At 40.9% G+C, this 22,101-nt stretch overlaps 1 protein-coding gene across 7 annotated transcripts in view; it reads right to left on the bottom strand.

The window, feature by feature from the left end:
* KALRN (kalirin RhoGEF kinase) overlaps positions 1-22,101 on the bottom strand; it is a 515,104-nt gene that overhangs the window by 212,017 nt on the left and 280,986 nt on the right. For all 7 annotated transcript variants that reach the window (XM_075757089.1, XM_075757095.1, XM_075757087.1 and 4 more), the window contains exon 11: positions 1,941-2,132. In XM_075757089.1, coding sequence (XP_075613204.1) covers positions 1,941-2,132 — 192 coding nt within the window. The remainder of the gene's footprint in view (positions 1-1,940; positions 2,133-22,101) is intronic.

Here is a 22,101-nt window from a genome sequence, read left to right as displayed (position 1 = left end):
GGGCTGTGTGACTCCCACCAGTGCAGAAAGGTGTCATTGCAGGAGGCAGGTAGTGACACACAATGGAATTCAGTGAACCTGCAGAAAACCAGAGTGTTTGCCCCCCCCAGGAGTGAATTAACACGAGGGTAAGGAAGTGAAAACTTCCTTTCTCTTGCAGAACTACTGTGCATCCTCTGACGCTGGGGTGCTGCTGGAGGCTGCAATAACTTTAGCAGCCTCTTCGCACCCAGCCCAACGGCTGTCATTTGTTCTGGTAAGTGTGGATTCCTGGGTTCACTCTGACTTTGCTGATGTCCCAGTTTTATGCTACAGCTCTCTCATCTGTCCCTCTGGAGAGACAGGTACCCAGAGTCTGTCCACTCTGGATCTCCCTAAAACTGACAGCAAGTACTTACTGAGCTTTCCAAAAAGGCATCACAGTACCAATCTGTCCCATGGGTAAACGTCAACGAGGCAGAGATTTCAGGTTTACTCTCAATATGTAGTAAACACAATTGATGCTGTCACAAAAGACTGCTTTTTTAATAGTTTCCAAAAAAAAAGTGCATTTTTATACATTGGCATTTCTATACAGCAAAACAGGGCTCATTAAAACCAAATGAGTGGAGCAGGCAAAACCCCTGCTTCTTGAAGAAGGGTAGAAGTGAGTATAGTGCATTGCAATCCAAAACCCTTCACAGAGGGAAGCTCTAGTTCCCAAACCCAAATTAGGCTCCACAGTACCAGTAATCATCAGAAAACATATTATACTGATAACTTCCTGGAATCATGCCTATCTTTGTGGTACTGTTCACCACCTGCATAGGTGAACCGAGGTTAATCACAGTAGGAAACTGTTATGAAATAATTTTGACTGAGGAAATAACCAATTAAAGTTTCCCCCACGGCAAACCAGCATAGCTGCAAGTGTTTGAGCTGCTCTGGGAACAATAGTGCTATTCACAAGCTTAAAGCAACCATATTTTACTATACTGCAGAACCAGGATGTAAAAGGAAAATCTTCATGTATCAACAGCTATAGTGGACACAATGTAACTTCAACTATCTTCCATATATACAGATATATATGTGTGTATATATATATGAACGTGTGCATACACCTTCTATTTAAGGAGGCTCCTCAACACGCTGAAGCCTGCCATACACAACTTGTTTGTAACATGTAAATCAACAAACACAAGCAAAGCATTCAGCTTCTAAGAGCATCTTTCTGATCAAGTGTGCCTTTACGAACAGATGCTGCAGAGCATGAAAACAACCATTCTGACTAATTCCATCTCTCTCAGCAGAAACCCTATCTTTAAAGTCACTCATCACCGAATGGCCTTTGGTCTGCAGAAAAATGTGAAGTATGCTTTAATTACATCCCCAGTGGCCTCCCATTTGATGTCCTGTCCACTGCGTCTCTGGCGAAACAGCCTTATCTCAGGATATTTTTCAATTACACTAAACAGCATTTATTCAGGTCCTCACTGATTCACTGTATCAGTATGTGGCTATTTGCTCTTTAACCGTAATTTTGAAAAGTGAAGTCTGCCTCATTAAACAATGTAAGATTTCCAGTAACACTTAATAATAATGGCTACGCTAATTAACATTACATTCAGATGGAATCCCTCTGAATCACACTGCTAGCATGTTTATACCTAACATGTTAATATCTACTCATGTTCTTACAAGAGAATTCTTGCTTTATAACAATACATTCTAGTTGCGAATTAAGCACCGCTTGGTATGCTAGATATGTTGTCGCTATATTTTAGTGCACTGCATCATTCACATCTTGTTTCCTTTTTACAACAGTTAGTCATATGCATCAGAGGAACTGGGTATCAGCCCTGTGCGGTGAAGATGTCTTTTCTCTGTCATCTGATTTTTCAGTCAGCCTCTTGTAGCACTCTGCAATACACAGAAAAACTCCTTCATGCACATCTTACCTCTTTGGTGTGGGTATGGAAGGAGACTGACATGTCCAAAAGAAGTTTCCTCTGTTCCACCCTCCGGACAAAGTCCTGAATCCGTACTTCCAGATGTCGGGCTGCTTTATAGATCTCTTCAGGGTCACATTCCCCAGTCTGAGCCAACTGCTCTGCAGCCTCCAAAAGCTTGTCTGCATTGGTGTACGTATTCTATCAGCAAACAAAGCAAGAAATGGAGTATGAGTAATACAACTGTGGCAAGGAAACCTCTGAAGCAGGCTGTTTATACTTTCAAAGGCACGAAAGCAAGTGATTACCAGAGTTTTAAAACAATAGTAATAATTCCTACTGGCACTGCCATCTGTGAAAGTAGAACGTATAAAGCCACATAGACTAATCCCTGAGCGCACATGAAATATTTTCTTATTTGAAACACACCACCCCAGCCCAACCCTGCCAGGCACAGCAACAGGACTGTGCACTTGTTTATTTCCAAGTCCCCTGGAATTTCTCAAAGATAATGTAATGAAGCAAGCGGGACTAACCACCTCAGAACCCTACGGTGCCTCACGTGACACTCGGCTACAAGCTTGTTGCAAAGGCCTCCCAATAGCTATCACGTTACAGCATGTAATCATGTTAGCCAGAGGTGTCTCAGCCTCAAGAAACATTTGCCTTTCACTGCCTTTTCTGAGATAACTCAAGAAGGCTGCGTCTTCAAGTTCCTTCTGCATTTTTTTCTCTCATCTACTGTTCTGCATCGTATTTCTGAACAAAGTCCATTTGATTAGCTTACAGCTGCCAATATTTAATGCTCAGATTGCTTTGGAGGGGTATCATTTCCAGTCTGGCTGAGGTATGTACCTGCCCTCCATTGCATAAGAATTTGAACACTTCACCATCCTGAACAGATTTCTCTCATAGCTACGGCCTTTGCAATATGAGCTGTATTACCCTTACTTTACAGAGAGGGAACTGAAGAACGCAGAAGCTAAGTGATGTACCCAAGACATGCCAGACTGTGGAGGAACAGAGGTGAATTCCATCAAATTTATCTCAGCTTTCAAACTACCTGTCCATCCTTTCTCTCCCTCTTCCACATTTCTGGAAAACACCACTGAACCAATACACCAGAGACCCTCATAAATAACAGCAGAAATGGAAAGGGAGTGCAGTCATCTTCTCCATAGCCATGGAGCTATAGTTTCGTCAGCTATGTTTAGCTAACTAAACATAGCCAACCCTTGCTGTCATAGAAAAGCTTTCTTCACTCAAGTTGAGGCCAACAGCTCTGTGTCACTTAACAAAAATAAGAAGAGACAAAGATATCAGCTTAAGGGTATTTCAAGTATCAAGTGAGATCTTCAGAAATGCTCAGCCTTGGTCTAAGACTGCTCCCACTGGGAATTTTAACATCCCCATCAATAGAAGCAGAATTGTAAGACTTTCCTTTTCAAAACCCTACAGAGAACCCTCCTCAATTTAAAAAAGCATTAACTTTATACATATACACAAACTACCTTTGAACACTGTGGATACACATGTCCTTCTGAGCATTAAAGGAACACTGTCAAACATAAAAGCCATGAACCAAGTCATGTTGTTCTTACTTAGATAGTATCCTCCTGCAGTCAATATTTGTTGCTGGAGAAAATATTTAATACGAAGATGGAACACTGGCCTCCAAGTGTTTAATGGGGGAAAATATTTCCAGTTATAAAAAGCAGAAAGAAAACAGCTCATTCACTGTTCATTTTCCCAGTTTCTGAGGGTTGACTATAAATATACAGTATTTGCATTTCTCCTTTTGGACTGTGAAAAACGTATTCTAGACAGTTTTGTTACCAATAGTAAATTTTTATTCCCTCACTTTCAGGCCACTGCTATAACCGTTAGGTTGTTAACAGTGGCAAAATGTTATGTTTTAATAATCATTTTTTGGAAGCCTCTTTAGCTGAGAATTTGTAAAAAATGTTCCATTCAATGTGATCTGAATTAGGGTCCAGTTTCACTTAACAGCATCCTTTCTGAATGATCCTCTTCCAACAGTATTCGCCAAAGCTAGCGCTATTTTTCAGTCTACTCCACTCTAGGGTTTTTCACACATTACCACTACAACAGCTCAAACACCAGTCCAGCTCCCTGGGGAGAAGGCTGTCCCCTGCTTTTATTTATAATATTTAGTACACTTTTAAATGCATTCGCTCTCTGCTTATGGCACAGATTTGAGACACAAACACCTTTGCTGAAATACAGTATGAATACAGCTTTGCTGCATTTGTCCCTAACACGCTTATGTTCATCTCTGCTGAAACCCATGACATGTTTAACCACTCCAACATGTGACACACCTAACTACATCTAGATGAGGTGAGTTCACCGATACGATGATCGGGTATAAATACACTGCATGGTGAAAAAGGTGTAGGCTGAGCCCTAGACTTTGGGGAAAAAAAGAATGCAGATTGGCCTCAACAGAGCCCCTGGCCACACTGCACATACAGTAAAGGTCCTGCAGCAGTCCCTTTGTAGTACACGAGGTTCTCCAAAGGGAAAGGGGATTTTCTGCAAGGAAGCTGGCTGGATGTGGAAGGACGGACATGCTGTGTTTCCCCTGGGCTGTGCCAGGCACTGACAGCATACAGTGATGCTTAAATGTGTCGTGCACAAGAAGCCTGAACACAGCACATTTTAACTATGGTGAAATTTTTGTTCACCTCTTTTTCTATCTTTGTCCACTGAGTTCCCAGCTAAGTGTCTGGGTTTTAAACAGGTGCAGTTTATGACAGGAAAAACACTAATGGCTTTATCCCTGTCATTCTAGAAGTAAGGTCTGGTGTTTAGGGATTTCCATCTCGCTGTTGCAGATTTAAGAGGGTTAGATACATTTCAGATAAGCAACCACATTTGGGAGTTATCCACACTCTCATTGAACTTCAGAGTTTGATGTATTCATGAAAGGATTGTCATCTACTGTCAGCTGAGGTATAAACACAGTGCAGGCCAAATAACCTAGAGATTAGTTATTTGCTCTACTTTTGTTCTGTTCATTTGCTTCAAGTGTACATAAATCATATGGAATCATAGAATGGTTTGGGTTGGAAGGGACCTTAAAGATCATCTAGTTCCAACCCCCCTGCTATGGGCAGGGACTCCCTCCACGAGACCACATATCAGAAGTTGTTACGCATATAAAATACTTCCACGTACATCTATTTCTCTACAAGTGTGGAACTAAAGCTATATTGAACCTGAGCTGGTACTATAATGCTGCACTGCTTGCCTGCTTCGTACATTTTCATCCTGAGCTCACTCTCCTGTTAGTCAGCTCTTCAGAGTACAGACCCTTATTTCATTTGTTTGAAGCACTTTGTACTTTTTTGGTCTGACATAACCCTGGATCAGGCAGGGTGGGAATCCAAGAGAGAATTAAGTTTCATGGTGAAGAAAAGCATAGAATGCCTCCTTGTCCTGCTACCCCCAGCCACAAGGGGATACCTCAGTTTCCCAGTCCATCTGCAATCTGGGAGGATCTACCAGGAGCACAGGATTGAGATACATCTCCAAACTGGAAGCAAGATTCAAAACTTTGGAAGAAATTTTTGCTACAATCACGGCTGTCCCCTTTTCTGCAAACTGCAGACCCATGGAAGGTTTTCTGTGGTATCCTGAGGAAGGTGACACCAAAAATGGCTAATCCTTCTAGAGGAAAGATCCCATGAAGTATCTCTCTTCTACATCTGTAGAAATTAATTCCTGTCAAACGATAATAGCACAAGTTCCACAAAAAAATAACCTACGCGTTATAAAACGATATGGTCTCTCAAACTTTAGGGATGTGTGGTATTTTCTCCTAATGTTGCATTAAACCTTGAGAGAACTGTCATATGTAAACCATTAGTGATCTGCTAACTGGCTTCACATATACTTCTGCACCATTTCAAGCACAAAACCAATTTCCAACTAAAATCTCTTAATAATCTTTCTAAACCAATCTTTGCATAATCACCTATTTCAGTCATGAAATCTGCAATCACAAGAAAAGGAAATTGTTCAGGTTTTAGAATGACTGTAATATATACTTTTGGAATTCATTTTAGACAGAACCAGGAGGCTTTTGTATCTCTTCTGTTTCTTGCAAATAACAAAAAAGAAACACAATTATGAAAAATAAATAGACTAACAAAACCTATACAACAATCCCTACCACAAGTCAGAATTGGAGGTGATTGTTGTCTTATCCCATGGCAATATTTACTAACAGGTTTCCCATATCTTTGGTTCATTAACTGTTATCAGTTTGATATTCTGTAGCAAGTTGAAAGAAATGGTTGATGAAAAAGCTGATGTGAAATTTTTGCCTGTTACACCTGTCATGCTTTCCTCTGCATGTCATACCAACAAGCGCCAAAATGTCAGGATCCATTTCCATCCGTGATTCAGGTAGCAGATCTCAGCTGAGATTCCACCATCTCTCCAGCTTAACAGGTATGAAGCCATCACTGCATTGGAAGTGACTATCCAAACACAGCTCTTTCAGGAAACTGCCTGAGATTTCCTTAAAGTTGAAATAAACATTACTTTGCCCATAATCTTTGTGCCAGAGAAGTGTTTCGTCAACTGTTCTCTCCAAATCTTTTTAACCCAGAGTAGGAGTTGCACTGATTCTCAACATCAGAGAGCACTGGCTGCATGCAGCTTGTGCTTGGCCTCATCTGTTACGCAGAAAATAGCATTGCAATGTTCAGTACAAACCAACCAAAGGGCCCCAATTCTGGTTTGAAAGTATTTGGCATTTTTTCCTTATGAAAAGCAAAGAGATAATTAAATGAAAAAACACTGAATAATGCATCAGTTAATTCTCGGACCAATATAAGGTTAGAGGCAGCGGAACAGAAATATTTTGCCTTTCTTATTTATGATACGTATTGCAAGCTAAAGAAGTCTAAAATCTTAGTCACTTAGAAACAAATTAGAATGCAATAGACAAGTTCAGTTTGAAGGCACCTACCACGGTCATCTAGTCCCCCTGCCTGACCGCTTCAGGGCTGACCAAAAGTTGAAGCGTGTTGTTAAGGGCATTGTCCAAACACTGACAGGCTTGGGGCATCGACCACCTCTCCAGGAAGCCTGTTGCAGTGTTTGACCACCCTCTCAGTAAAGAAATGCTTCCTAAGGTCCAGTCTGAACCTCCCTGGCACAGCTTTGAACCATTCCCACGTGTCCTGTCACTGGATCCCAGGGAGAAGAGCTCAGCACCTCCCTCTCCATGTCCCCTCCTCAGGAAGCTGCAGAGAGCAATGGGGTCACCCCTCAGCCTCCTTCTCTCCAAACTGTACAAGCCCAGAGTCCTCAGCTGCTCCTCACAGGACATGCCTTCCAGCCCTGTCACCAGCTTTGTTGTGCTCCTCTGGATGCACTCAAGGACCTTCACATCCTTTTTAAATTAAAAGAAAAAAAAAAAAAAAGGAAACATACCAATCATATCTATTTGTGCTTTTCACTGATCCCTCCCCACGTTTTTAAGGCATCAATCAAGGCAGTGCAGCATTTTCGTTTCAACAAAAGTGCATTTTCAGAAAATGGTTCCATGTAGTTTTCCCTCTATTCCTAGCAACTACATTTGTAACTAGTTTATTGCTGCACGTTTCTTGGCAGATTACATTGAAAATAGCCATGTCTAATGGTAGGCCAGGACAGAGTTTGTGGCCCAAATCTGGGCAATTTTTTTTGCAGAACAATCTCCCTTTGCACAGTATTTTACAGCTGTTTATTATAGTTGAGAGGTTTTCATGGCGACTGTCTCCAAGATCGCCAATGTGTTGTGAACCATGCCAATCAGCCAGGGAAAGATGGTCAGTTGTAGATATTAGGAGAAACGTGAGGTAGGGGAACGGGGCAGATGATCAGATACACCATCCCATTAAACACAAATGACATCCCCTGGACGCTGCACTTCCTAAGTACCTGTTTAGATATGCTGAAGGGGAAGGAGGCAGCACTGATTTACCTTATTCTGTGTTAATCAAGTTCTGGGGCCGTGAAAGGCAGTTCCAGGCAAAGGTTCCTCATATGGATTCAGAGAGCTTTGTCACCTAGTTTTTACCATGTAAAAGGCACAGAAGAAATGGCATCTCTAGAGGCCAGTAAGTACTGACTAGAGAGAGAACTTAGACAACTAGCTTAGATCTGATCTTCTTGACTAAAGACTAGTGATGTGAATCCCATCTTATGCCTGCAGGCTGAAGCTGAGGAGACTTATTAGGCTTTCTCTGATGTGATCTCTCCTTTATGTTCTTTAGAGTCGTGACTCAACTCTTCAACACCAAAGATGAAATCGCAGTACTATTACTCCTGCTGTGAAGATGGGATGTCGAGACAAAGTTCAAAGCCTGATCCATCTCTCACTGAAAACAGTAAAAACGATCTTACTGACTTCAGTGAGAACTGGGTCAGCCTCCTAGCCATTTACTTGAGATCGCAGGAGGAGACAAAAAATGGCAAAGGGCTAAAAATAGAACTCCAGAAGCCTCGTACCCCTGTTCTGCAGATAGACAGCGGGTAGCACTCCTCCCCGCAGAAACTACAGCACAATTCATATTCGCAAAATTATAAGTATGGAGCTGATTCTGCATTTCTTCTCAATCGTTATAAACTATTGTTATCCTTAATTATGAAGTTCAGTTACTGCTATCAGATTCTTTGCTCAAGCCGTTTTGTTAAAATTAGCTCCAGTTTTTTGTTTAGGTTAAGTGATCTCACAGTCGGGGTTTTGTGGAGAATTATATCTGTAGTAATTTGATATTCTAAAGCTAAAATGAGTGACCACAATGAAGCATTTCTTTGATAAATAAATCTGGGGTTTAAGGAAGCATCCATCTTTGTCAAAATTCCTCCTCTCAAGAAGGGCAAAGGCTAAGTGCATATGATGATCTAATGTAAGATGTGATTTTATTCAGTTTGAATTTCACATAATCAAATCAAGACCTGTATTCTTACTTGTGCTTTATTGTTCTAATTCAAAACAGACTTACCAGGAATTACAGTTACAGAAGTTAAAGGTAGAACATCTCTCTGAGGTCATGCAGCCACTTGCTCTATCAGTACAGGATTGTTCCCTACTGTACACTAGCACAGAAACTTCTTCAGACCTTTTTAAAAAATATCCAGGTTAATGAAGTTTCCATCACCTTCTTTTGCAGACTGTTGTTCTCTTAGACTCATCTTAAGTTTCTCTTGTCATAATTTTGCCCCAGTTCTCCTTGCACTGTCCTTGAAGTTTGAGCTCTTCAAATACTACAGCCTGTTATATTCATCTTTTGATGGACGCGTAAGAACATGCCCACCTTTAAATGAGTGAATCACACCTGTTTGAACAGTTTAACAAATGAGGGTCTCAGGCAAGTTTGTGACTGCGAGCATGTGTGAGTGTGTGTCCAAGTATCAACCACCTAACAATTTCAACGAAATTACTACTACTCTCAAAACTGCATCTATTTGCGAATGCAGTCTAGGAACCAGAGTGCCTGGAATGTCACCTATGCTTCACACGAGCAATGCATAGAAAACCTCTCTCCCAGCTCCTGGAAAAGTTATCTTTGAGCTGGTACATGGGGTTGAAAGGTCCTGACGCCTCTCATCTCCCTTTGTGAGACTATGGCTCACTCATAGTGTTTTAAATGATTTTTCTTCAGATGCTGTCTGGCTGACCATCTGTATTTACTGATCCATTGTTACTTCTTTTCTCACTGACATTTGAAGCTTAGCTTATTTCAGGAACATCCACAAATTTGGGGAATGTGAAGTTTGCTCCCACTTCAGATGGCTAAGAGGCCAGATATAGTACCATGCTGGTACTAATTACTTCACACCTCCAGTAATTCCAAGATTTCAGTGGATTATCAAAGCATAAGGGATTTTTCAGCATGAATGAGACAAAAAGTTCCCAGGAATGATGAGGTGGATATCACACAGCATCCTCACTAACCAGATATTTTTCCACATATCATTGTCTTTTATTTATGATTTTCCCTCAGGGTTCACATACAAATTGAGATTAATTTATTATTTGAATTTAAAAGAGTTACACTTACACATTACGTCAAATGCTGAAACCCCAGATAAATTGTTTAAAAGTTACCTTAGACCTTCAAACTAATAAATAAGCAACTTTAGAATTAGCAGCTGGAAATAAATTAGTTAAAAGAATTCTTCTTTGTGCTATTTCATTTTGAGTGCTTACTTTAGGTGAGAAAAATGTTGCTTACGGTATATTTTATCACATCAACTGTTCATCTCAATCAGGAGTGCAGTCATACGTCAAGTAGAGAATACTCTTATTACTGCAATCACGCTAATTAACTCCAGTGTGATCACAACCATTATTCAATGAAATGTCAGTGAAACATACAGTGAAATAATGTTTTAAATGCCATCTAATATCACACATCATATACGATATTAGTAAGTATGCAAAGACACATAGATGCAACATGCATGCACATAGCACATACACACAAAGACCAAGCTAACTTCTTAGCTCAGTGTGGTCTGCTTAACTATCACTGATTTTTTCTATCACTACTGAAAAATACCATCTATGCAAGGACTTGACTTTGACTGTCTCCAAAGCTATTTTCTTCTTCTAAACAGAATGCTCAAAAGCATGTTTGGCAAAGATCTAGACTTTTCAAACCTATGCTTAGATTTTTTTTTGTTGCAAGGGGGAAGACAAGGGATTTCATTCTTTTCATAGGCAGAAAGACTACACCCACCAAAGGCTTCACCCTGAGCCTGGCAAACTTCATCTTTTCTATTTTAATAGTATATATGTGCAATCTCCTCTACTAAAAAAACTACTAAGCATTTGCTTTATATGAGATAAGTAAATATTGCTACTCTTTCCAGGGAAGTAGTCTGCACACTTCGTGTTCTAACGAGGGCATAGCATTGCAGGATTACACTGGAGTCTGATACACATCCTTGAAGAAGGTGCAGTTTAAACTACCAGAAACAGATGCACCTTTACACTTTATGAGATGGGATTTAAGAAGTTTTGATCTATAAAACCGCACATACGAGCTGGAATAACACCTCTTTGACCCAAGAATGAAGTCTTAATCCCACAAAGCCATCTTTGGCATCTTTCCTGAAGCAAGACAGGTTGCCAGCTGAGACAGCAGTGCTGCCCCAAGAAGGCTCATCCCCTCGGTCAGACACACAAACAACTCTGTTTACAAACTGAAGAACCATCAGAAGAAACAATTTTCAGAGACTGCATTGAAAAAACTTGACACTTTTAACTGAAGTGGTCTCACAGCCCTTCAAAGCCAGCAGTTATACCTCACTCTGGCACCTTAAAGCACCCTAAATAGAAAGAGCATCTACTTAATATGGAGGCTCAGTTTGTGCTTATGGGGGAAGGAGTAGGAAATACGATGGTAGGGTTATGCAGGTAAAGGTCAATTAATGCTCTTCAGAATAGTTTTTTTTCTGTCATCCTACTGGTCTTCTGGGAGAAGCATACCTAAACCGTTTATTAAAATGAGATGATGAAATAGTTCCATTGCTGTTAAATATTTTCAAAATTTTATGGACTCTATAACAATGTGTAAGAATTAGGGAAGATATCTGAAATTTATGATTATTAGCCAAGTTTTATCCTAGCATTTGATCCTTGGTAACATCCATAAAAAGAGTTTGATCCCTTCTCCTTGCACTGTATGAATGAGAGCTGCTCAAGTGACTGTAAGGTAACTGAGCCTTTAAAACTCAGCAAAGGTGAGGAAAGCTTTTTTTTTTCCCCCCAGAGATAACAAGGGAGTACAAGCAGGCAAACTGTCAGTGAAATGCAGCATTTTGAAAGCTTCTCAAACGATAAATATCATCAACAACACCAGACAGTTCACAGCAAAGCCCCACAACTTCTTTACGATAGAGGGAAAAGGGAAGGTGAATTGAGAAACAAAGAAACGTGTGGCAGCTCAGAGGTGAGCAACAATCTAGGAGAGCACAGTATTGCTTTCTGTCCCAAAGGCTCAGCTCGCATCTTTTCCGAGCCCCGCAGACATGAGTACAACCATGACAGCATTATCAAGTCCTGCCAGTCTCCCGAATTGAAATAACTTCAGGCATTCTGCGTTTAATATCATGCTCACAGTTTGGAGATTTCAAAGACACAGCAACAACAGTATTAAAAGGCTTTGGACTGTCAGCAGCACTGGGAAAAGTCAGTACCAAATACAACTGACGGCACTGCTGCCCTGAAAACATAGGCAGAAATAAACTTAGGAGGATGTGAGTTCTGTAAGCTGCCTGGCTTTGTTTCTAGTGTCTAGGTTTTTAATGAAACCTGCTTTAAATAAGACAGCAAAGCATTTCCTTTCCCTGTTTCTCCCACAGCCACGACCTCAACTCAGCTATGCCTTTATTTCCATTAATGTAGAGACACGTTATAACATCTTTCCTGAAGCACACTTTGAGTGACATGGGGGTGTTTACAGAATGAAATAACGTTTAACAGCAGAAAATTCAGCAAAATTTTGTCCCGAATTCTCCAAAGCTTTCAGCTTAAGAATTCAGATATAGCCAAATACAGAAACTAGGCAGTCTGGAGCACAACGCAGTACTGCATATACATCACATAATTATACTTAATTTCTGTCTGGTAATATGTGACAAAAATATTACTAGATGCGGCATAGGCTGCCGCAAAAAGGTAAGTCTACCACAAATGCATCATAGGACCTCAAGATTTGCAGCGAACTCTATTTTGCTGTAAGTTAAAGGCCACCTCTGACAAGCACACTGATGTTTGACAGAAAAAAGATACAGAGGAAGATATGCCACAGCCCTTTAGCAGGGTCAGTGCACTGCTGCTACCTCAGGAAGAATACAGAGATTTAATGAACTTTCTGCTGCTGCTCCTCTGAAGCACAGATTACCTCCCTGACACACTGCATTGCATCCGCTCCCATGCACCGACCCAGGTGGGAGTGGTGCAGGAAAAGGGCATATCATGTCTTGTGGTGCAGCTGAGCTAGTGCCATATTCCCTCCAGACTCAGAGTCCCTTGGTGTTCTCCTGGATCCCTTCTATTTGCCCAGTGTAAGTTTAACTTGTAGCAAAGATTCACTTAAAAATTGGTCTTTCCATCCAGAGAAAACCTCACGCTGCCTACTGGAGACAAAACACATGCTGAGAATAAAACACCAACACCTCTGTTTTGTCGACAATTTGGATATTTCCATTTGGAAGAAGGAGGTTTGTCAACATACCCTGTGAACAGGAATGGTAACACACCCACTGCCCACCACTCAGATAACCCCCATCCCCACCTCCCTACTCTCTGAACCTCAGATAATTTGATGGCAAACGCCCCTCTGCTATCTACAAGAATAAAGCAACCTCCCCACCATCAATTAAAGTTGAAGTAACTTTTTATTTTGTCTCTTTGTTCCAGCTCAGCATCATTAGGAGCAGGTCAGCAAGATGGTCCCTTTGGATTCAGAATCTCTTCACTGTCAACATTAATTCAGCTCTCCGTCATAGTTTACACATTGGAATTTGTTTCAAATGAGTAGAAACCATTCTCTGTATCTCATCAGGTTTATAAAAGAATTTTTCACCGCTGTTATTTACCCGACATGCGAACTGTCTGTACAGTACCCATCAAATTAGTTCCTCAGAGGTGCCACCAAAGCAAAGTGGACTAAGGACTTAGCCTTCCCTAAAACTTAAAAAGATAAAAATCTTATGTAACAGCTAGTGAGATGTACTGCACATTTATAATGAGGAAAAATAAAAGAGGTTTTCAATACCCTGGAAGTAATAAACCATTTTATTTATTTATTTTACACCAGACTTATTCATGATACTTTAGAAAAGTTCCAGACAGGAACTAACATTTTTCTTGCTGGTCAGAAAGCATTTGTATGGAGCACCTTTTAAAAATGTGTTCTACTGTGTGCAATTCAATTCAGGTTATCCATAATCATAAGATTTAGAAAGATAACTTTTTTTTATTTCTGGCTCTTATTAGGTGGCCACACATGATCTGAGATGAATACATCTTAATAATGACTTGCAATGAGAGACGTGGTACAGAATTCCCACCAGAAATCTTCATGCCATAAAATGTATTGATTTTTGGCATGCATTCACATAAGATACTGACTCTATAATCAACATCTGCCAAATTTTTTACTATAAAAAATCCTGAAAGCTTTGTAGTGTGTTCTTTATTTAATGTTGCCAAATCCTTCCCCTTCTCTATCCAATCCCCCTTCTTCCAAAAATCCCAAATCAGGCCCCCAAAGGATAAGACTGGACATAATATGAGACAAAAACAAGGATCAGAGAAATTCTCTTTGAGCTGTCTTTTGATCTCTCTCTGCCTGCTATCCTAGAGTTCCAGTCTTGTGCCAAAGCCCAAGCAGTAGGATCTGGGCACCTGCCCCCACCCCTGGAGGGATGCCCAGCAGGGCGAAGCAGCAATTCACACTCCCCTCACCATCCTCATCCCAAAATAATCTCCTTATTTTGTGTCCCTATCCTGGCACACAAATCAGATTCTGCTCTGTGCTCTGAAGTATCTTGTTTTCTGTCCCACATTTACATGCAACTACAAGAAAACTAAATTTACAGTGGTTAAATGACCTAGTGACCCAATTGCCAATCCCAAAGGGGGAGGACACACTCTAGTGAGTTGACTGATATTTCAGCGTGGCTGCACAGCCCTGGCTGTGCTGTGAGGCGGCTTCTCTCCCATTTGGTTTTCAATTCATGACAGAGGAGCGGAATGGGAACGGAGCCCATCAATCGGTGTGCACTGAGGAACTGTGCTTTGGCACAGATAAAACTATGAATCCTTTGGGTAAGGGCCTGGCACTGGGAGGGACAGCTTGCCACCCCGTGAAACAAGTCAGCAATGATTACTTTTTACAAAGGAGCAATGGTGTGGATGCATTTCTGGCTGGGCAGTATTTGTTTGAGCCACTTCTGTGGTGGGAACAAACACCTAGCCCTGATTTTAAAAAGGATTCAACTAGGTCCATTTTGAGCCTAAAACAAACCCCAGAAGACAAGAGAAAGTAACACTGAATTTGTAATAGACCTCTCTCCTCCCTTAAGAACACCTATTTCAAAGTAAAACCGTGGAGCACTACAGGTTTTAAGTCCCTCTTGCACTCAAATTTGACGTGTGGGCACTGACACTCCAAGTTCTGGTTGTCAATATAAATCCTGGCCACAGGCAAAACGACCAGGAGCCAGTCACCCAAACCTAGTGCTCTCAGCCATCTCCTCTCCACACAGAAACACCCTTCATCCCACCAAACACTCAACGCATTTGCTTCAGCTCTCAGGTTGACACATTTAACGTGACGGCTGCACTTTCCATTCCCTGATATTAATGAGTCACAAACGCCCTTTTACGCTGTACACTTCTGCAGCAAGCCCTAATACTACTCCGGGGGAGGCAAAAGCAGGCTCTGTTCTCCATTTGCTGTATAGTTGTGGCTCTCACTAATGTCACGAGGAGTCACCTAAGCTGCGCAGAAAAAAACAACCCTTATGTATCGAACAAAACACTCTAATAATAACGAGGGCGGCTTGTTAATAGGGCATGGCATCACTGGAGCACATAGCGGTTTCTATCGTATTGGCTGCATACTAATACAGGCTACCATGCTAGACAAACGTGCACATCTTCACTGGCAGCTCGAAACACCTCCTGTCTCAGTCCCTGACTTCTCGCAAATTCTGCAATTTCTTTCTCCCCAAACAAGCTTCATTTTAAGTGTAGCGACATGAGAAGGCTGATTCTGCTTACTTTTCTCGCATCAATCTTAGAATTTCTCTCCCTAGCTCAGCAGAGGCAGTACAGGGAGAGGAACCTGAGCTTTTCCATGTGGTAGTGCTCTGAACCAGACGCTAAACAAAGATGCCTAAATGCCTCAAACCATATGCCATTTCCATAGTGACACAAACCAGTGCTTTCTTGGGGCTTGGTTATGCAAAACCAGACCTCACAGACCACAGTTTTGGAGGGCAATATTAATGGCTGGATTACACGCACTGAATCAACAAGTGAATTATTTATACACACATGAGGATTTTTGTCCCTGTTCACACACATGTAATTCCAAAAGACCTCTATAAATCCACTGATGTTGCCCTATTTCTATATAAGAGAAACTGAGATCCAAGCTCTATCCTAGGGAAATAAATTTTAAAAATAGGTTTATATGCAATAAAATGTTGATTGAATACTTTCTATTTATATAATCAGTATAAAACATTTGCAATAGTTTCATAATGCAAGTGTAGTTTTTAGACAATTTAAATACCTGATGTGGGAATAAGAGGACATCCTTCATCTGGACAGCTAGGGACCAGTGATAGGAAAAGAACAGAGGGACAATCAGACTGCCAAGCAGCGTCTCCGCAGCACAGATACAGCCAGAGAAGTGGCTTCTCCACTCTTTAGAACAAGTTAATTACAAGCAATTTCTCTGAAATTGGAAGTGTGGTTTTGTTCTAAACCTTGTGCAGCAGAGTGATCAATCGGACCCAGTTAGCCTGTTTCCAGAACATTTCCACAATGATAATGAATACCTAAACCCCATCCTTGAAAATTATTTTGCTCTGTTACTGAATACCAGTCTCTTTGATACTGGCTTAATCTACGTGATATTTCCTTTACCAAATACCTGCAAATCAGCACATTTGTGATTTAAAGCTACATTAATACAGTTGCTGTGGCTAATGTGCTGTTCTAAAGACATTGCTGGCTGGCCTGGTGGAAGTAGCACAGCCACAGGGGCAGCTCCTCCTACTGCTCTATGACAAAATCAGAAAGTAAAAATGCTGATCAGATTCACAGCATCAGCTTTCTCCCCATGAGCCCCCAACAACAAATAGCTACACGAAATTGAAGTACTAGTACACCATCATTGCAAATGAGATTTGGACATTGCTGCAATTCATCTTTCTGAATCAATAGGTACAGTTTGATAACCCAGTGACCTGCCAATAAGAAGAGCACAAAGAAAAATGATCAGAGGGGATCAAAAGCCTTTACATGACAATGGTTTTCACCAATAGACACAGGTCAGTCAAAACAGCAGTGATTCATCCAAGTGTTTTTATTTCACAGAAATTGTCAAAGGTAAATATCTTTTGTTCCAGCTGTAAGTTTATGCAGTTGAAACATCAGTACAATACTGAACAGTTTTTTAGTATGCATGTTATGTAACACATCAGTGTTACAGTTTCCCAACGTTCTCTGAGAAATTTATGGACTTGAAAAAACAAATTCCAGGGGTTTTTTTTCTTTAGGATATCTTGGCTTTCTTTTCTGATTCAAAATGAAATGAATTTAAAAAACCTCAGAATTCTCCACACAATAGAAATTCCATTTTCCAGAACCTCTAGAATTAAAAATACCTATTTCTTAAATAGCTTCATTGTTCTCCCAGTCTGCTATGGGAACACCATTTTGCATTTATAGGCAAATTAAAGGAACATATTTTAAAGACACACAAATAAACCTACCCTAATAAACCAGTGATAGGAAGCTAGCTCCTGGTAATTGTCAAAAATGTATTGTGTTGCCAAGCCGTGAGATTTTATAGGGAGTATTTAGATTGTGAATCACGCTGCAGGCAGCTTAATGAAAATATCCAGCTGCCATGTCATTTTGGAAGAGAATAGGAAAGAAAATCACCTCTAGCTTGAGGAGAAATACACTGAAATGCAAACTGAGAGACATGGCTTAATAAGCACAGCTCTTCAAGTAACTGCCAGGAAGATTTCTGTGCTGTTATAGGTCATCTCTGAAAACAGGTTCCTCATTACCACTAGATCATGGAGTACCAACAGCCACCAATTCAATTACGTTCCCAAAGTTTGGATAGCAAGATTAGCCAAGACGGACTTTCAGCAACCCATGCTAACGAAGTCTCCATGGGCATATCTAGATCACGCAATGGAGCATGGTACTCGTACCCACAGCGTACTCTGAAGAGTATCACAGTTCCTCAGGGAAAACATGTCTTACATGACCTGCTTCTGACTTGGGTCTGGCAGTTGAGTCCCCATAGCATTCCATTTAACACCGCTACACTGCTCAGCCCTTCCCAGCCTTTCTGGTTCTGGGCTCAGGCTGCGCAGAACAGTTTCAGTATCTCTGCCCTTGCAGTGCTGATATGTCCCGAGTCACCCAGAAGCTGCTAGGCTTCATGCAAAAAGTTATACTATTGCTTCCATGATAAACTATCTGGCTCTTCAGCTATGCTGTTAGAAGTTTTTAGATCCAGAAGTCCCAAGATAACCTTCGCAGACAACCCATATGTAGGCAGTTTCATTCTGCTCTGCTGCCTGTGACTGCCAGATGCAGCCTGCTGCCAGCCAGGAGAAGAAACCAAGAGTTCTGGAGCCCAGAGCTCCTGCACCATGGTGCAAAGGCCTGTGTAATCTGCTGCCAGTGGGCATTTTTTTCCTCTTTGTGTAGAAGTGAATACATTTAAATAAATGAAGTTAACAGGAAACTGCAGATTACAGCTTCAGAACTTGCTAATGTCCATGCAAAGGATGATGAAGATAAGCGTAGGGCTGATTTTTTGTTGCCTGTCTCATGGTTTTGTTATTTTAAAAAAGATCTGGCATTATTGAAACCACAGTTGTTATTGCTAACTTTTAGCATAGTTATTACCAGAACTTCTTAATTGTCTGCTTTCTCCCTGTTTTGGCCTAGTTTTTCATCCTACATTGGATTTCAGTCACCCAACCCAAAGTGAAAAATCTAGTATGCCCAGTGAGCTATTCCTTTCAACAACCAGGTAGGTCACAAGATTTTAAAAAGTAATAATAATAATTTAAAAAAATAATAAAAAAAACCCCACCCTGGGGCAACACTCCCTAAGTGCTCATTATCAACGTGGGCTCCTAATTTATGCCTAGCTGGTTTACATCAGTACTGAACTTCATGCCGAACTTTAGAACAATGACATCCAACAGAGCTGGAATTTGTATGGGAAAGCACTAGGTTTTTATCCTGAAAGCCAAACAAGTAGCTGTTTGCAATTCAGCTTTGGCTTGACTATTCCATTACCTCACCTAGTTTTAAAGCTGTTCAAGTAAAACTATGTAGGACTATGAGAGATCACAGAATACCATTTTTACCTGCAGGATTTCTTACTGAATCCACTGGATATTTCACATGACAAACAATATAATCATGTTTTTCAACATATTTACACTTAAAGTTCTTTTTATCTCCAAGAGCTTTTTGAAAACTCAGCACTGATGGCATTTTAGGAATAGTATAATGGAGGAAGGGAAGACTCTAGACAGGCACACTGGAGCACAAATTGCTTCTCAGATGAAGAATATCACCTGATCTTTGATGTCTAGTAGACGATACAGGCCCTTGGCTTTCAAGGTCTCATCTGAAAGCCTTCCCTTGCACGAAATACATTTACTTCCCTGAGAAGAATAAAAGGAAGAGCAGAATCTGAAAGGAACTATATGTGTACACATAAGGTTAACTTTGACAGTTCTAAGCCAGTGTTCAGGTGTTTAATCATCACCTTCCAAAAGCTGTCTTGGAGGAAAGCAAGCATAGATACCCAGAAACAAGAAAACTGAATAGTTTCCCAAACAGCATACTGCAAAGCTCAGCGTTTTTGCTCGCATTTTGTCTGGCTCTCCTTCTTTGTAATAATTCAAGAACAGTCCACTGCATTGCACATATACCTTGGCAAAACAGATCCTGTAAAACTTTCAAAGTCAGGAATACGGGCTCCGGCCATGTACCTAAATCAAAACTGGTTTAGTCACAAGGCCTGAACCGAGCTGCCACACTGGAATTACAGACAACTCCCATGAACTTTGATGGCCACAGCTCAGCCTCCAGTCAACCTTCTTATTGTGTTTGGTTATGAGAGACACCTCCACACGTTTTGAATCAAGGTTGTTCAGAACACATGCTTTGTTGCATGCTGAAGTTGGGATATTTTACCTTGTAAACATCAGTGCCTTTGGATTGCCATGAAAAATATACCAACTATTGCATGCAAACACACAAGTACTAAATACAAGAGCCAGTTGTAGCTGCGAACATAACGTGGCCCAAGATCCTTGAAAGCAGCTCCACAGATCCGAGAGCAGCTTATCCCATAAACACAGATGACAAGCACCACCTTGCATTAAAGCATGGACCGCCCAGCTTTGCATTTAAAAAAAAAAAAAAAAAAATAAAAAAAAATTGAAGGGTTGTTTTTCTGAGTGACCTTGAACAACGTGGGTTTTGGCAGGGGTGTAAGAACACCAAGGGGACAGCGTGTGAGCCAGCTTCCACTTCTGCTTCATTTCACTCGAAGACAATGTTTGGTTAGTTTGGATTGGAAACATCAGCTCTGCTTACCGTTAGCGGAGCTGAAGGCTTCTACAGCGCATTGCGAGTGCCATCTGCAGGCTGAAATACGTACTGGTGGGCATTTGCACGCCAAAAATGCGGCTAGACCTGCCCGATAGGAAATCTTAACAGCACATCTGATGGAAAAAGCTCATAATGCCGAAAGCCTACAGAAATGCTTGTTTCAGATCATTCAAAGCACAAAACCACTCAATATTGAGTGGTATTGCAGCACAGTGCAAGGGATTAACAGAGCAGTTTCCCCAGCATCTTTCCTAATTCTGCACTGGCACAAAGGCAGTGATGCTCTTTGTGAAGAAGAGGAAGATGTCGAGAAGGCCATCTTAACCTACAATTGCTGGGAATGCCAGAAGAGAGAATGATCTGTGGCTGTCCTCTTCATATACAGAGAATAGGAGAAGGGTTTCCAGCACGTGCAGCTCAACTCTCTAGTGCTAAAGTGTTGGGAGATTTTTGGGAATGCAAGCCAGTTAACAGAATTTTCCAACTGGTTTTCAGGATAAAAGCCCTGAATAAGGAAAAGTTAGAGAGTCTAAAGTGAGAATATCTTTGGATTTTTTTTTACAATCATAACTGGCTGAACTATGGTTACCTGATTAACACAAAGTAATTCCAGATAAGCAAAGAGGCTCTCATTGCCGGAACATCGCGGCTACATCTACAGAGTGGTATTTCTTTGGCGATATCTTCCTACCTACCTCATCGATAAGCCTGACTACTCTGTTTCACTGTGTGGGAGGCACTGTGCCTAAGGTTGGCATTTTCAGGATGGCAGTCTGTGAACAGTATCAGCACTGGCTGAGAAACACTCACAGGTATATTCAAGATAACAACCTCCCTCCCAGGAGCTCAGGCTTTTTAATCCAAATTCAAACATTTGCCATCTGTGTGTCCCATGTAGAATAAATGCAGTCAGAAAAATTGCCACAGCATTGTCTAAACAGCAGTTATGAGAGAAAGGGACCCCAAATTATATTTCCTATTTCCCACAATGCAGTCTTCTAAAATCACTGACATTTTCCAAGCACAGCTGTATGCAGGAATGTGATCTATTTGGGCCATGCCTGATTGGATCATTACATCCAGATTTATAAATCTGTGGAGTTTCTAATCAGACACAGAGGGAGCACGTTCCACCTCTCAATCTAGTGCCTTGGCAGGTCAGTCAATCAGAGCATTTCTCAGCACAGCAATCTCAGATACACCACTCTTCTTTACATGCACTTAGGCAGCATTCAGAAACATGAATGTTTTGCCCACTATTGAAAATATCAGGAAAACTCATGAAAATTGCTTCCAGTCTGACCTCTGCAAATACCTTCCTGAAACAGTAGGAGATAAGAACAAATATATCACAGCCAAAAGAAAGTAGATTTTGGAGAATAAATTTATACTGTATGGCAGGCTAAGTGTTTTTTTCAGAGAACTGCCAATAGCAAATACTATTGCTTATAGTGTCAATCCACCAGGTATGTCAGCCCTACATTTATTATTTTTTAAGCAAAACAAACACAACTCTTTTTATTCTCATTAACACCAGTAATTAACATCCTGATGAGGGAAATGGGCAAACTCATCAGGAGTTTCAGGATCTTAGCACATGTACTTTATTATATGGCTATTCTGGGAATAAGCAGTGCTAGTTAACCAGCCTAGCCATGGCAAAGATATCCATTATAGTGAGAAAAATTACAAATGATTAAACTTAAGTTAGAGTTAATTAATTACGAACCAACTCTA

Source organism: Balearica regulorum, chromosome 6, assembly GCF_011004875.1.
Source record: "Balearica regulorum gibbericeps isolate bBalReg1 chromosome 6, bBalReg1.pri, whole genome shotgun sequence".
In the NCBI taxonomy this organism is placed as follows: domain Eukaryota; kingdom Metazoa; phylum Chordata; class Aves; order Gruiformes; family Gruidae; genus Balearica; species Balearica regulorum.
The sequence above is the reverse complement of the archived record's forward strand: the minus strand, read 5'-3'. Positions and strand labels throughout refer to the sequence as shown.